The 16,918-nt window shown below is 36.7% G+C and overlaps 1 protein-coding gene across 18 annotated transcripts in view; it reads right to left on the bottom strand.

Moving 5' to 3' along the window:
* Nucleotides 1-16,918, bottom strand: part of TBC1D5 (TBC1 domain family member 5) — a 605,221-nt gene that overhangs the window by 368,595 nt on the left and 219,708 nt on the right. For 15 of the 18 annotated variants that reach the window (XM_089332288.1, XM_070072843.2, XM_017346738.4 and 12 more), the window contains one exon: nucleotides 8,881-9,012. In XM_089332288.1, coding sequence (XP_089188414.1) covers nucleotides 8,881-8,977 — 97 coding nt within the window. In that variant the 5' untranslated portion in view covers nucleotides 8,978-9,012. Of the gene's footprint in view, nucleotides 1-5,113; nucleotides 5,167-8,880; nucleotides 9,013-16,918 lie in introns of all 18 variants that reach the window. The other 3 variants (XM_070072846.2, XM_089332291.1, XM_070072845.2) reach the window with 1 other exon arrangement.

Below are 16,918 nucleotides of genomic sequence, written 5' to 3' on the forward strand. Positions count from 1 at the left end.
TACTTCAGCTTTAGATTAACGACATATTAATGATGCAAAGTGCATTTGAAAGCTTTGGCAAAGGTATCTTTTAAGAACAAAACAATGTTAGAGAATAATAAGAGAAGAACCTACATTTAAAAATTAGAAGAGTATATTGAATTAATACAAATACAACAAAACAGATGACTCTTTTTCCCACAAATAACATATAAAGTTCTAAAGTACTATAAAATGCTGAAGGAGATGTAAATACATACAAAGGTAAAACAGATTTAAACTCCAGACAGTGAATTCACTACTACTCTGTCCTCACTACAGAAAAAAGATTATTTTAAAGCAATGATGTTATAATATTATTATAGTCTAATACAATTGAAGGAATTTTTAAAAATCTCCAAGAGAAATATGCACAATATGTCATACTTAGATCTACAAGAAAATTTATAAATACTCAAATACAGTGGTATCAATATTCTTTAAAAAAAGAGCTATGTGTAAAGAAAATTTTTCCTGAAACATATTATATTAAAAATACTCCTGGTTGCTTTTCAAAAAATTTTTATTAACATAGTTGACTGTTTCAGCAAACTAAGGGAATAATTCAAAGACATGAACTTGGGAAAAAACGGGATTTGGGAAATCTGACGTGGGGAGAGAAGTAGATACAGTGGAGCGACAGCGGAAGTGCTGGAATATTTACCCAGACTAAGGTTTAGTTTTTCTCTTTCATTCCCCTCATTCTTCCTGGATACTTAATTCTTAATTCTTCCTTCTGATTGGGGAAGATCGAAGTAAGAAAGCCTTCAAACAAGTAATTGTGGTAGATACATTTTAAAGGTTGTAATGCTGTAAGGAATTAGGAAAATATGAGAGAGGTGCAGAATTATACTTAGAAGAGGCTGATTAGTCACATTGCTACAGGGAAGAAATCCCATACAACGTGAAGATGAATAGAAAGGGTGACGGCGCTCTCCTCAGTCCTGTGCGACAGAGCTTTTATTTCCGGGACTTGACCAGTGCCCATATGGGATGCGGGCGCACTCTGTTACACCACAGCACTGGCCTCTGTATTCATCGTCTAATCATGGAGAATTTCAACAGAGTCCTCGGCTTTCTCCTTTGTCTCTCCCTGGACTTAATATCTGTCTCATCCTTAGAACTGTTACCTCTGGAAAACAGAGTGCAGAGTTTCAATCCATGGTCTTTTAAAAATGATGGCTCTCATTTCCTACTGTATTTTCAATCATGTCAGTCAGAGGAACTGTGCATATATTCACTGCTCTCTGACTGTCACTTCTACTCACCTCCTACCACATGACAAGATCTGTTTTGAAGGAGACACCTTCAAAATAACAATTCTTTTTTTAACTTTGTTACTGCATTTAAGAACTTCTAAATCACTTCCTCATTCATTTAACAATCTTTATCTTCACTAAAGTTATAATTTTTCTTGAGGAATTATAGCCTGTTTTTTTAAAAAATCTATCTTTAATCGTCTTTATTCTTGATAACGAGGGGAATTTTGTTTTTTTATTAAAAAAGATGTTTCAGAGGCTGGCCTTCTGGCACAGTGGGTTAAACTGCCACCTAAGACACCAGAATCTGATATCCTGGCAGCTCCACTTCCGATCTAGGTCCCTGCTAATGCACCAGGGAAAGAAGCAGAAGATGGTCTAAGTGCTTGGGCCCCTGCCACAAACTTGGGAGACTCAGAAGGAATTCTAGGCTTTCACTGGGCCCAACCCCTGCTGTTGTGGCCATTACAGACTAAACTAGCAGATGGAAGATTTATCTCTCTTTCTTTTTCTAAGTAACTTTGCTTTCAAACAAATAAATAAATATACTAGAGCCAGTGCTGTGGCATAGCAAGTAAAGCTGCCGCCTGCAGTGCCAGCATCCCATATGGGCACTGGTTCAAGTCCTGGCTGTTCCACTTCTGATCCAGGTCTCTGCTATGGCCTGGGAAAGCAGGAGAAGATGGCCCAAGTCCTTGGGCCCCGGCACCCACGTGGGAGACCCAGAAGAAGCTCCTGACTCCTGGCTTCTGGTCAGCACAGCTCTTGCCATTGCAGCCTTCTGAGGAGTGAACCAACGGATGGAAAACTTCTTTCTCTCTCTCCCTGCCTCTCTGTAACTCTGCCTTTCAAATAAATAAATAAATCTTACAGTTTTTATATGACATAAAAAATGGAGCTAAAAATATTGGTATTGAGGGAAGGCTTCAAAAAGTTTGTGGAAAATGCTTATTATGAAAAAGGTATGCATGCATATAAAATCTGGTTTGTTCCAAAATAATCTTATCTTTTAATTCCAACTTACATGAACTTTTTGAAGTACTCTCATATATAATATACAAGTTACTTTCAAAACAATCTAAATCTCTCACACCTTATTTTTAAAAACTGGGACAGGCATTTAGCTTGGCAATTAAGAACCCAGTTAAGATGCCTGTATCCCATATGGGAGTACCTTAGATATCTGTTTACAGCTCCTGATTCCAGCTTCCTTTTAATCAGGGGAGGATCAGGATAGGGGAAGCAGTGGTGATGAACTAAGCAACAGGATTCCTGCCACCCATATGGAAGACTTGGATTAAGTCTCAGCTCCCAACTTCAGGTTGGACCATTCCAATACATAGCAGACACTTGGGAATAAGCCATTAGATAGGCTTCTCTGCTTCTCAAGTAAACACATTTTAAAAGACCTAGTTATTCCAATAATATTATAATTGATAGGTAAATTTCTCAAAGTCTTGGTATTATTTCCTATTAAAATTACTTTTTCAGTTATAGGTTACATACTAAGAACAAATAATCATGGGTAGTCTAACAAATATTTTTGCCTTCTTTTGGTTTTCAGTGAAATTATAGGTTCCTTGTCAGTTACTACCCTTTAGTCTAAGATATTAGAATTGAAGGTAGCAATTCATGTATGTGACAAGCTTAACTGGGCCATAGGAAAAATGTGGTATTTTGTATGCATATCTCTATGTGAAAAACAAATTCAACCCCACTTTAATCAATGGACAGAACAACTAGACAAAAAAAAATCAACAAATAAACAACACAGCTAATCTATATTGCTGACCAAATGGACCTAATCTATGGAACATTTCATCCCACAGCTGCAGAATACACATTGCTTTCATCAGTGCATAGAACTTTCTCTAGGATAGACCATATGATGGGTCATGTAGCAAGTCTCAACAAACTCAAAAAACTGAAATTATACTATGTATCTTTTTGACCACAATGGAATGATGCTGAAATTAATAAGAAACTCTAAAACATATGCAAACACATGGAGACTGAACAACATGCTCCTGAATAAACAGTGTGTATTAGAAGAAATCAAAAGGGAAATACAAAATTCCCAAAATGAATGAAGATTCTAACAGGTCATATCAAAACTTAAAAGATAAGGCAAAAACACTGTTAAAAGGAAAGCTTACAGCAATCAGTGCCTACACCAAGAAATTGGAAAGGGGCCAACATTGTGGAATAGTGGGTAAAGACACCACCTGCAAGGCCAGCATCCTATATGGGTGTCAGTTTGAAAACTAGCTGCTCAATTTTCTTTTCTTTTTTTATTTGACAGAGTTATAGATAGTGAGGGAGAGAGACAGAGAGAAAGATCTTACTTCTGTTGGTTCACTCCCCAAATGGCTGCCACGGCTGGCGCTGCGCTGATCCGAAGCCAGGAGCCAGGTGCTTCTTCCTGGTCTGCCATGCGGGCGCAGGGACCCAAGCACTTGGGCCATCCTCCACTGTCTTCCCGGGCCACAGCAGAGAGCTGGACTGGAAGAGGAGCAACTGGGACTAGAACCCGGCACCCATATGGGATGCTGGAGCTACAGGCGGAGGATTAACCAATTGAGCCATGGCGCTGGCCCCTCCACTTTCAATCTAGTTCCCTGCTAATGTGCCTGGGAAAGCAGCAGATGATGGCCCAAGTGCTTGGGCTCCTGGACCTACATGGAGAACCTGGAAGAAACTCCTGGATCCTGGCTCTGTCTGCCCAATCCTAGCCATTATGGCCATTTGTGGAGTGAACCAATGAATGAATGATCTCGCTCTCTCTCACTCTCCATCTCTGTAACTCTTTCAAATAAATAAAAATAAATCTTAAAGAAATTAGAAGGAAATAATTGATCTAAAAATGCATCTCAAGGATCTAGAAAAACAAAAACAAACCAAAATCAAAATTAGTTGGAGGAAAGAACAATAAAAATTAGAGAAAATAACTAAAATTAAAATCAAAACCCAAAAAAGGTACAAAAGATTAATGCTGCTTATTTATTTATTTATTTAGCCAGGCAGAGTTAGACAGTAAGAGAGAGAGACAGAGAGAAAGGTCTTCCTTCCATTGGTTCCCTCCCCTAATGGCCGCTATGGCCGGCGCTGCGCCAATCCGAAGCCAGGAGCCAGGTGCTTCTTCCTGGTCTCCCATGTGGGTGCAGGGACCCAAGCACTTGGGCCATTCTCCACTGCCTTCCCGGGCCACAGCAGAGAGTTGGACTGGAAGAGGGGCAGCCAGGACTAGAACCCGGGGTGCTGGCACCGCAGGCAGAGGATTAAGTGAGCCACGGAGCCAGCCAATGCTGCTTTTTAAAAAAAATAAACAAAATTGATGCAACATTGACAAAAGTAAAGTAAAAGAAGGACGAAAGTAAAAAAATGGGGTGAGAGATTCAAATTAATAAAATCAGAGATGAAAAAGGAATATTACAACGGATACCAAGGAAATTTAAAAAATCATCAGGAGGGACTGGTACTGTGCTGTAGTAGGGTAAGCTTTTGCCTGTGATACTGGCATCCATATGTGTACCAGTTGCTCCTCTTCTGATGCAGCTCCCTGCTTATGGCCTGAGAAAGCAGTGGAAGTTGGCCCAAGTGCTTGGGCCCCTGCATCCGCGTGGGAGACTCTGAAGAAGCTCCTGGCTCTTGGCTTCAGATCAGCCCAGCTATGGCCATTGCGAGCATTTGGGGAGCAATTCAGGGGATGGAAGATCTCAGCCTCTGTCTGTAAATCTGCCTTTCAAATAAACAAATAAACCTTTTTTAAAAATCATCAGGAATTACTACAAATAGTTATATATCAACAAATTGGAAAATCTAGAAGAAATGGTTACCTTTTTTGGCCACATACAATCTACCAAAATTGAGTCATCAAGTCATAGGAAACCTAAAGAGACCAATAACCAAGACAGAGATTCAATCAGATAGAAAGACTCTCTCAACAAAGAAAAGCCCACAAACAGATAACTTCACTGCTGCAGGCTCCCAAACTTTTAAGAACTAATCCCAATTCTTCTCAAACTATTGAAAACTATTGAGAGGGATGGAATCCTCCCACACTTCTTGAAGAGGCCAGCATCAAGTTAACACCAAAACCAGAAAAAGATATAACAAAGAAAGAACATGTGAACCTAGATGCAAAAATCCTCAACAAAATTCTACCTTTTCGAATCCAACAATGCATCAGAAAGCTCATTCACCAGGGACCAAGTGGGATTTAGCCCTGGCACAGAGGGATGGTTTGCCATATGCAAATAAAAAATGTGATAAATCATATTAACAAACTGAAGAATAAAAAAATATGATTGTCTTAATAGAAACAGAGAAAGCATTTGACAAAATACAACATCCCTTCATGAAAAAACATTAAGCAAATTGGGTACAGAAGGAACATACATCAACAGAATCAAAGCAATTTATGACCAACCCACAGCCAACATTATACTGAATGGGGAAAAGCTGGAATCATTTCCTCTAAGAACAGGAACCAGACAGGGATGCCCCCACTTTCACCATTACTATTCAGTATAGTTCTGAAAGTTTTCGTCAGAGCCATTAACCAATAAAATAAATTAAAGGGATACAAATGGAAAAGAAGGAGGTCAAATAATCTCTGTTTGCAGATGATATGATCCTATACACAGGGAAACCAAAAGACTCCACTAGAGAGTATCACCCAAAAATCAAATAATAAATGCTTGCAAGGATGTGGGGGAAAAGGTACCCTAATATATTGATAGAGAGGATATAAACTAGTCAACCATTATGGAAGATGGTTTGGAGATTCCTCAGAAACCTGAAAATAGGTCTACCATATGACCCAGTTACCCCCCTCCTGGGAATTTACCCAAGGACATGAAATCAGCATATAAAATCGTTATCAGTATCCCCATGTTTATAACAGCTCAACTCACATTAGCTAAGATATGGAATCAACCCAGACGTCCATTAATGGATCACTGTGTAAAGAAAATGTAGTATATATACAAGATGGAATACTACTCGAATGTAAAAAAAGAATGAAATTCTATATTTTGCAACAAAATGGATGCAACTGGAGACAATTATTCTTAATGAAATAAGCCAGTCCCCAAAAGACAAATTTGTCTTCTCTGAACTGTGGTAACTAATACACAAAGTACAAAAAATAACATAATGTATATGAGTAAAACTGACATTTTGAGGTTGACTACTGTTGATAACCCTTGTCTATACTGTCAAGGAGCAGTGGTTTTTCTACTTCCAAAAAAAAAATACGTAAGAGTATGCATTTATATATCCAAATAGAGGTTTTTTTTTTTTTTCTGCCCTCACCCACTTTCCTCAGTCATTAATTAAAATAATCACTTTACATTCCCATTATGGCTATTTATACTAATCCTTTGTAGAACTCCAAAAATCATTTAACAGTACTATTTCATTATAAATATTAAAAACCAGATTTGAGAATTTAAAGACTTATTTTATTACTAATGGAATCTGTCACAGGAATTTTATAAAAGATACATGGTATTTACACCGGCAGTCAGTTATGTCAGTCCAATGTTTATTTGGAACATAAGTCATCCAGTATCCATGAACTTCCTCATGATTCTGGCAGAAATTTGTAAAGGGCTTCAAAATTAAAGAAACCCCACAGAAGACATATATTAAAATAAACAAACACACCAGAAAGACGATGATTCTCCAAGTAAATATGACAGCCCCATTAAAATGCAACACATGTTTTTCTACAAAAAGGAAATCAAAGAAGATGAAATAGATGCTTTATATACAATATTTACATATACAATGCACAAAACCCACTGTGCTTAGTAACCTAGTAACCTTCATGGCTTTGGAGAACTAGATATTTACATATCTTTCTTTTCGCATGTGCATTTGTGTGTATGTGTGTATGTGTGTGTATGTGTGTGCGTGTGTTTTGTGTATATTTTTAACAGTTGACAGCTGTTTTAGAGCATACAGAGATGCCAAGCTGAATGAGGGTCTTGATTACTTCAAGATTAGCTATCTAAAGTTTCTATTCATTTTAAGTGTTGTTAGTTGGAAGAGTCATTAGTCACTTCCTTGTCTCATAGAACATCAGCATACATTTACATTGTTAATGAACATTTGGGGTAAATGAATTAATGGCACTTTTAAACATCAATTCAGTCCTAATAACTTAGTATGTCACAGAAATGTTAGGCTAGGATATAAACGAAAAGCCTTTTCAGTAAAGGTAACTACTCATTCCTGGAAACAATAAAGGATAAAATTAATTTAAAATGGTTCTTAACCAGGTTTAAGGAAAAAAAAAAGCCTCAATATTTAATGAAATACACCAGAGGAAAAATATGCACTTAAAAAACAAACAACAATAAAAAAAAATGCTCTGGAGCATATAACAGCATTAGCATAAATAATTTTGGTGAAAGTATTTTATATACTTGAAATACAAAGATATTTTCACCTTTAAAACCGAATTATAGCAGTTTCTGATAACAATTTCACTTATTTAATTATGAGGGCACCTCTCGAGTACCACGTTTAACAGAAAGTATCACTAGGAAAGGTATCATGCTTACCACTAAGATACTAGAATACTGAAACAGAAATGGATACTATATTCATATTATCAAAATCTTAAAACAGCAAGTTTTTTAATCTTTATGTAAGAAAAAATAAAATCACAAAAATAAATTATAAGACAAATTTTACTATTTTCATTTGAAAAAAATCAATGCAATTAGTACAATGTAGAAGGCATAAAGGTACACAAAAAACATAAATATATAGTCCAGGAACACTCTAAAAAAGCAGGCATATTTAGTGGGAGTGTATTCTTAAAAATTCTCAAATAATTCTCAACATTGATATACACAGAAAAAATTATTTTACTTGCAGCATTAAAAACACCCATGAATTAATTTGACTAATTTATGATGTTTTAAAATGATCTCACAAACTTGATATACATACTTCACAAGTGAAAAATTACCAACCAAGTAGTCATAGTCAATAAATTTTATCCAATAGTTACTGGATTCCTTAAAAATAAGGATAAGTCCAAGAATTCTCAATAACTATTCCCTTCAAAGAAAGTATATTTTAACATTAAGTAAACATGGAAAAATATTACCAAATTTTGATACATAGAAACTAAAGACAATCTTTCAACAGAAATATGTGTAAATCTTTAATGGTATGACACAAATTTTAATTTTAATTTTTCTTTCTAAAGGAGAATCAGACAATTTTTTATCGTCAAATACTCTCAACTTGCTGGAAGGAAAAAAATATCCCTCTAAAATCAACATCAAAAGCTTAGAATCTTTGAAAAGATGTTTGACAAAGGTCCATTTGCATTTTGACATTCTTATTCTGAGGTCATTGTTAATTCATGAATTTTTTTAAAGAATGATCTTATGTTTTATGATTGAATGTTGACTCTTTGTGGTATTAGTGTCAACAGTGCTCTATACATAACCAGGAAGATGTTCTTAAAGCTGTCCTGTTCAGTTTCCGGGAGAGAATTACAGAAGATGGTTCCAACAAACTGGCGCCCTCCTGCCTGCTCTGCCAGCACTCCCGGACAGCAGCTGCACACAAAACTCACCTCCAGACTTGTGGGAGTAACTTGACAAGGGATCAATGCCTACTTCCTGTTCTTCTGCTTGTAGAGGATGTCTAGTTTCAGATAACGAATGATACATTGTGAGAACTGGACAATGTCACCAAAAGTAACCACCTGGGAGGGGAAAACATGAAGAGAAAAATGGTTATTTTTTCCTTCTGCTATGACCAGGGATAAACACAAAACAAAATGATTAAATCAGCATTACAGGCATTAACAAGTTTTTCACAACTCTGGGGGACTGTTACTACACATTGGTAGGCTTATGAAAAGAAGCAAAAAAGGTGGCATAAAAATTTCCATTTCAACAGTTACTCGGAAAATCCAAACTTTGTTTATGACCTTGATCTTAATGTTGAATCACATTCATTTTCGGTAAGTTCCTGTACAAAAAACTGAATTATAAGATAAAGAAAATATTTTCTTTAAATTTTTTGTTTTATAGATAAAATAATAAGCCTTCATGATAGAAATTTTTAAAATACAGAAAATACAGCAAATTTAAACCACAGAAGACTTTATTAACTAGACACACCATTTTGAACATTTCAGGACACATTCTTCCCATCTTCATTCAGGTCATATTTTTCCTGTCTTTGTTCAAGGCAATCAAATATCCATATGTTCACTGTATTCCATCATATTAAACATACTGTGTAACACACTTTATCATGAGTGCTTTCCTTCTCAGCTTAAAATAAACAATGTGTCTATACTGTCATTTCTAGTGGATCCCTAGCATTCCATCTAATGCTATTCCAACTTGTTTTATTTTATACTTTCTTTTATTTGAGAGGTAGAGAGACAGTGATTACAAAAGAAACACACAAACAGCAAGTTCGCAACCACTAGTTCATTCCACAAAGGCACACAATGGCCAGAACCAAGTCGAGGTGCAGAAACTGGGAATGCAGTCTAGGTCTCCCACATGGGTGACAGGGACCCAACTACTTTAGTTATCACTGCTGCCTTCCAGAGTCTGCACTGGCAACAAACTGGAATTTGTACCCAGAGCCGGAACTCTAAACTCGGTATTGTGATACGGGTCTCGGACACCCAAAGCAGCATTTTGTAATCACTAGACTAAACATATGAACCAGGTATCACAATTTATGGAATTAATAGCTTATTAGCAAACAATTAGGAGAGCTTCAGTTGGTTAACACTATGAACAGGCTCACCATGTTTATTTTTTTCCAGTATCTCTGTTTCTGATTCATGATTATTTCCTTAGGGTAAAATTTTTTTTTTGTTTTTATTCACTTATTTTCCTTTATTTGAAAGACAGAATGAGACTAAGAGTGAAAGAGAGATCTTCTATTAGTTGGTTCACTCCTCAAATGCCCAGAACAGCCAGGGCTGGGCCAGGCCAAAGCTAGGAGGTAGGAACTTTGTCTGGGTCTCCCATGTGGATGACAAGTACTTTAAACCATCATCTGTTGCCTCCCAGGGTGCAAAAAGCAGGCAGCTGGAATCTAAGCACTGGTAAGACTTGATCCCAGGCACTCCAATATGGAATGTGGCATCCCAAGCAGAGGCATAACCAATTGTGCCACAAAACTCATCCCAAGATCAAGTCTTGTGAATTGTTGGGCTAAAGATATATTTAATGAAATAAGATTTTGTGATATGTTTGGCAAATTGTACTTTGGAAAGATGTGTACATAACAGAACAATTTATTTAACCTAGACCATCATTAACACAGGAAATTTTCTTTTGATCCAATATGATAGTTAAATTTTATATTGTATTTGCTTGGTAATTAGTGAAATTCAAGAAGACTTTGGATGTTTCTCTGTAATTTCTTTACTGACTTCCATGAAATGGTTTATTGTTATGAGTATCTTTATGATATGCAAGCATGCTGCAAATATTTTTTAAAAATTAAATACTCATGGGGCAGACATTGTGGTATAATGGGTTAAGTTGCTGCCACCAACATCAGCATCCTTATACCTGCAAGTTTGTGTCCCAGCTGCTCTAATTCAAATCCATCCCTACAGGTGTCCATGGGAAAACAATGGAAGATGACCCAAAGCCATTGGTCCTTACACCCACATGGGAGACCTGGATGAAGCACCTTGTTTTGCCCACACCCTCCCTTGGCTTTTGAGGTCATATGAGGAGTGAATCAGCAGATGGAAGCACTCTCTTTCCCTCCCTCTCTCTCACTCTGCCTTTCAAGCAAATAAATCTTTCTATAAAAAGTAAAACCTTCTTATATGATACATATGGTTTTCTCAATGTGTACCTTTCGTAAAGTTGCATGGCACTTTTGTAACCTAAGTAAATTTTCATATTCATGTATCCAAAAATATTTACCTCAATATAAATTCAGCTGGGTGTGGTGATTACAAAGACAAGATTATAAATTACCACTTATATTTTTCTTTTACCATTTTGAGGTTTTCCCCTTTAATGGTAATTTCTATGCATTGTTCTAAATCAAAGAATTGGGTTATTACAAAATATTTTGAATTTCCAAGGTACACTAAGCACTTACATATTTTCTGTGTTCATAAAATGTAATTTATCTTCCCAAATCAGAATTCTTCCCAAATACAAACCAGGTTCACCCATTGTCATCCAAAATAATATAGATAACATAACCTCTTACATTTTAAGAGCAAGAGGGTATGAGAGGAAGAAGAAGAAATGAGGACAGTTAAGTGGAGGGGCAAGTCTAGCCAAAAAGAGTACCTAATTTCACAGGATATGAACTTCATATGGCACAAAGTTTCCAGAGATGCCCACAAATACGTACACCTTTGACTACCTTTCCTAACATAAAATGGTACTATATCACATTCACTTTCTCTCTAAAAATCTCACCTTGTAAAACACTCAAAAACATTTTTCTGAATTTTATCAGAATCCAATCCTTCCACTCACCCACAATCACGGTTAGATGTGAAGTCCTACCCCGTTGGCCTTGTGGTTAAAACAAGAGATGCTTGAAATCAGGGAAAACAGGAAAGGTTTGTTGTCAACCGACAGGAAAAAAATTCTAAAGCTATAAATCTTATATCCATAAACCTAGACAGTTGTATTTTGTTTTTAATATGTACAAGTTGATAAGCATATATACAGCACTTAGAATAAATTCTGGGGCAATAATGTAGAGAATAACAAAATGAAGATGATCGGTTACAACATAAAATGGAATCTGATAAAAATTACATTGAGCAAACCAATGAAGAGATTAGAAAATAAAGTCCTCTACTACAGAAAAATAAGGATTATCAAATTCAAATGCCTACTCCGGTCAGGAAAAAAAGTATTATTAATTACAGTTAAAATTTATGCATTATGAACACAAGTACATGTCAAAATACACTCTAAATGCTTCAATACACTTATTATTCCATCTAATGATATATCTTCATCATCCTTAGAGAAAACTGATATAGCAAGACAAATTAATTTGCATAGAGTCACACAATTAGTAAATACTGAAGACAGAATTTGAACTCATCCTTTCCAGTGGCAGAGCTCACATTCTTTCTCTTTTATGACATCTGGCTCTCAATAAATCAGTCAGTAAAACACAGGCCTCAATTCCTCAGTAAAGAAGGGGGTGTAAAAGGACAGGGCCTGCGGGTAACTGGAATATCCTTTAGTCTGCTTCAAGTTTTTCAAGACAAGCTTGAAATCAATGTACTTGTCAAAGTTGGCAAATAATTCAAAAGTAAAAAAGAAAAACTGTGGAATAGAAGAAACATATTTCAAAATTATATTTGGCCTGTGGGCAACCATTCTAATACAAAATTTACATTCTCTATATACTTTTTATACTCTTAAAAATATGAAAGGAAATACTTGAAAATGTATATTCCAAATTAACTGGTAGAATTCCCTAAAATTGAATTTTTTTAAGATTTATCTATTTGAAAGTCAGAGTAACAGAGAAGGAAAGGCAGAGGCAGGGAGAGAGATCCTCCATCCACTGGCTCACTCCCCAGACAGGTGCAATGATCAGGGCTGGGTCAGGCCTCACCTGGTCAGGAGCCAGGAACTTCAGCCGGGTCTCCCAGGTGGGTGCAGGCGCCAAGGGACTTGGGCCATCCTTTGCTGCTTTCTCAGGTGCATTAGTAGGGAGCTGCATCAGAAGTGGAGCAGCTGGGACTCAAACTGGCACCCATATGGGATGCTGGCACTGCAGGCAGCGGTTTTACCTGCTATGCCACAGCCTCAGCCCCGAAATGGAATACCATAAACCACATTTTTATGATCTAATTTATTATTTACCTAGAATATTTACACTATTACAGGCTGTGCATACCAAAAATATACAAATAAATGTATTTTAAACTTTAGGAAACTACACAAGTGACATGCAACCTGATATCAAGGTTTATTTTGAAATGAAACAAGAAAAAGCCACTCATCTTCATATATCTAAAATGAAATATATGAAAACATAATGTTTATGTGTTCATTCATTCAAGGTGGTGCAAAACACTCCAGGTCTTTGATTCCTTAGAGACAGTGTTAAGTTCAACAAGTCATTCAGTGAATTTAGTCTTTAGTTCTTCAAAACTTGAGAAGCCTATAGTATTCCTGAATAACAAGGCTACAAAATTAATTGAAAACACCAGTCTATAACCATTCTTTATAATGTAGCAACTATCACATCTTAAATCATTATTTCTGTAAGTTGGAACCGGAACACTGAAATGTTTTTATGATTAAATAAAACAAACATATTGATCAGTATTAATAAGTTATTATCAAGCAAAGTGCTGAAGAAAAGGGTATGGATGTTATTAGTGTTCTTTTAATTATGGGCTTAATAAGCTAATTCAAAAGAAACTTATTAAGAAATCACTGCTTTGGGTTTCACTATCTTGCTTTAAATAAAAAGCACTATTTTGGCTTTTTAAAATATATTAAGAAAAACTTCATTATGTTCGTTATTGCTATTGTGGTTATCTTATAAAAACACAATCTATTGTTGCTTTTTTTTAAAGGCAGAGGTTTTATTAAGATTTATTTATTTATATATAAGGCAGAGTTACAGAGAGGCAGAGGCAGAGGCAGAGGCAGAGGCAGAGGCAGAGGCAGAGGCAGAGGGAGAGAAAGAAGTCTTCCATCCACTAGTTCACTCCCCAGATGGTCCCATGGCTGGATCGGGGCTAATTTGAAGCCAGGAGCCAGGAGCTTCTTCCAGGTTTCCCACGAGGGTGCAGGGGCACCCATATCGGATGCAGGCACTGCAGGCGGCATCTTTACCCACTATGCCACTATGCGCTGGCCCTCTTTTAATGCTTTTTAACATGCAATAATTTTTTAAGAATGTCTCTATTTGAGGGACGGGTATTGAGCTGCAGCAGGTTAAACCACCACCTGTGACACTGGCATCTTGAATTGGAGCACTGATTTGCATCCCAGCTGTTCCACTTCCAATCTAGCTACTCACGAATACCACTTGGAAGGCAGCAGCAAATGGCTCAAGTACTCAGGCCTAAGGAGTTCCAGGCTCCTGCCTTCAGCCTAACACAACCCTCTGCTGCAACCACTTGGGGAATGAACCAGTGGATGAAAGATCTCTTTCTCTGTTTCGGTCTCTCATTCTTCTTTTAAAAATAAGATTGATTTTATTTGAAAGGCAGAGTTACAAAGAGAGAAAAGGAGAGGCAGCGAGAGAGAGATCTTCCACCTACTAGTTCAGTCCCCAATTAGCCACAATGGCCGAGTTGTGCCGATCTGAATCCAGGAGCCAAGAGCTTTCTCCGGGTCTCCCACGTGGGTGCAGGGTCCCAAGCACTTGGGCCATCTTCCACGGCTTTGCCAGTCCACAGCAGAGAGCTTGATTGGAACTGGAGCAGCCAGGACTCGAACCAGTGCCCACATGGGATCCCAGCACTGCAGGTAGCGGCTTTACCCACTATGTCACAGCGCCACCCCACTCACTCCTTCAAATGAATAAATCATTAATCAAAAAATAATTTCCCAATGTTTTTTGAAATTTCTAATGATCTATTACATCTTAAATCTAACTTCTATATTTGATGTGCCTTAATTTTCTGTACATAGAAACTGGCTATATAGGGAGAAAAATATATGAAGCCTAAAATACGTCTCTAAGGAAATGACTACTTAAGTCCATGATGGTTAGGGTTCTTCTTAAATGATACCTAGCTTTCCTCAGAACTTCCCCTGACTGATAAAAATGCTACCCAGAGAAATTCTGAAATAAATAAATACAATCTTCTCTTTTTCTTAAGTACAGAAAGCAAAGCAATATACCTCCCAAGACCAGGAAGGCAGGTATCCTTCGTTACATTTATTATAAATAACTGTTTTTCCTGCTGTGCTGAACGGATAATTCAGAAAGCCAAAACCTGGTTTTATAATGTGGCTTACTACTGTCCTGGTAACAAGAGTCGAGAAATTAGGCTTAAATTTCCTTTTAAAATGCAAGACAACATTTTAAGGCCAGTTTACTTGTTTCACAAGTTCGGTTCCTGCGGTATTAAATCTTAAGGTAAAAGCAGTCAGCCTGAATAAAGGGAAGCTTTGTGTAAATACCTAATAGTCAACGTTTAGTAGCCAGGTAGGAGTTTAGCACTAAAGCTTAGAAGACAATTTTAAAATATATTAAAAAGATGCAAAACAATACTTTTCATATAAACAAGCAGTGTCTACGTGAAGATTTCCAAGTATTAGAACTATACATCAAAACAATAGGTAAGATGGCCAGCGCCGAGGCTCACTAGGCTAATCCTCCTCCTTGCGGCGCCGGCACACCGGGTTCTAGTCCTGGTCGGGGTGCCGGATTCTGTCCCAGTTGCTCCTCTTCCAGGCCAGCTCTCTGCTGTGGCCCGGGAAGGCAGTGGAGGATGGCCCGGGTGCTTGGGCCCTGCACCCCATGGGAGACCAGGATAAGTACCTGGCTCCTGGCTTTGGATTGGCACAGTGCGCCAGCCATAGTGGCCATTTGGGGAGTGAACCAACAGAAAGAAGACCTTTCTCTCTGTCTCTCTCTCTCTCACTGTCTAACTCTGCCTGTCAAAAAAAAAAAAAATAGGTAAGATGAATAAAGTATTTTTCTTCTGAATATGAAGTTTTATGTATTTCAGCTGATGCTCATTCCGTCACTGTTTCTGATACTTAGGCACAGAATTAGTATTCTGAATCGTGTCGTTCTAAAAACATACATATTCAGGAAAGCACGCATAGGCATGCCTTGTTTGTTTAAATTCAGACTGATGATAAAATTAAAAGTCAAACACTGAAATGATAAAGTACTATTACTTGACATAAAGATTTCTCCTATAATAAAAACATACCAAACAGCTTAAATGGACTACTTCTAGAGTTTGATTATAAAAGGGAAAGAGGATACAGCATGAATATGCGTGTGTAATAGGCAGCATCCATTTACCATGATGGGCATGCAATCTGAAATATGACATTTAGCCTTAAGAGCTAGGTTGTTCGATTGAAGCTATCTTTTCATAATAGAAAGACAGTATAATTGAACAATATCTACAGATTTAGCCTAATTTTTTTAAATTTAGAAATGTTGATAACGGCAAATTTGATAACTGGAAATAATGATGACCTAAAGTCTTACTCACAGGAGAGAAAAGGAAAAAGAAAAGAAAAATGGAAGAGAGATTTAAAACAAAGAGTATAAAGTCGCAATTTTAGATTCTGTCAATCTTTAATGTAAAAGGGTTACACTGAACTTTAAGTAAGTTAATTAAGTATTAAAATCAATCATCTGAAAGTCTTAATATTTAATATTGTTAGATCGTGTATCAGAGTAGTTTTATTATTTATTTACTCCAAACCTTTCCAGAATATTTCATTTGACAACAGGGGTTCTGTTTCTCACAAGATAAATGCATTTACAATGCCAAATAAATTATATATAAAAGCATTTGTCTTAATACATGTCATTCAATATTAAATATCACCCATTGGTAAAACTCTGAAACTCTAATTTATTTTTACCAACCATACAATCATAATATTCAAGTGTTGTCTAATAAATAGGAATAAGATTGTAAT

This window comes from Oryctolagus cuniculus, chromosome 4 (genome assembly GCF_051225735.1).
Source record: "Oryctolagus cuniculus isolate XC-2025 breed Fujian yellow rabbit chromosome 4, ASM5122573v1, whole genome shotgun sequence".
NCBI classification, from domain to species: Eukaryota; Metazoa; Chordata; class Mammalia; order Lagomorpha; family Leporidae; genus Oryctolagus; species Oryctolagus cuniculus.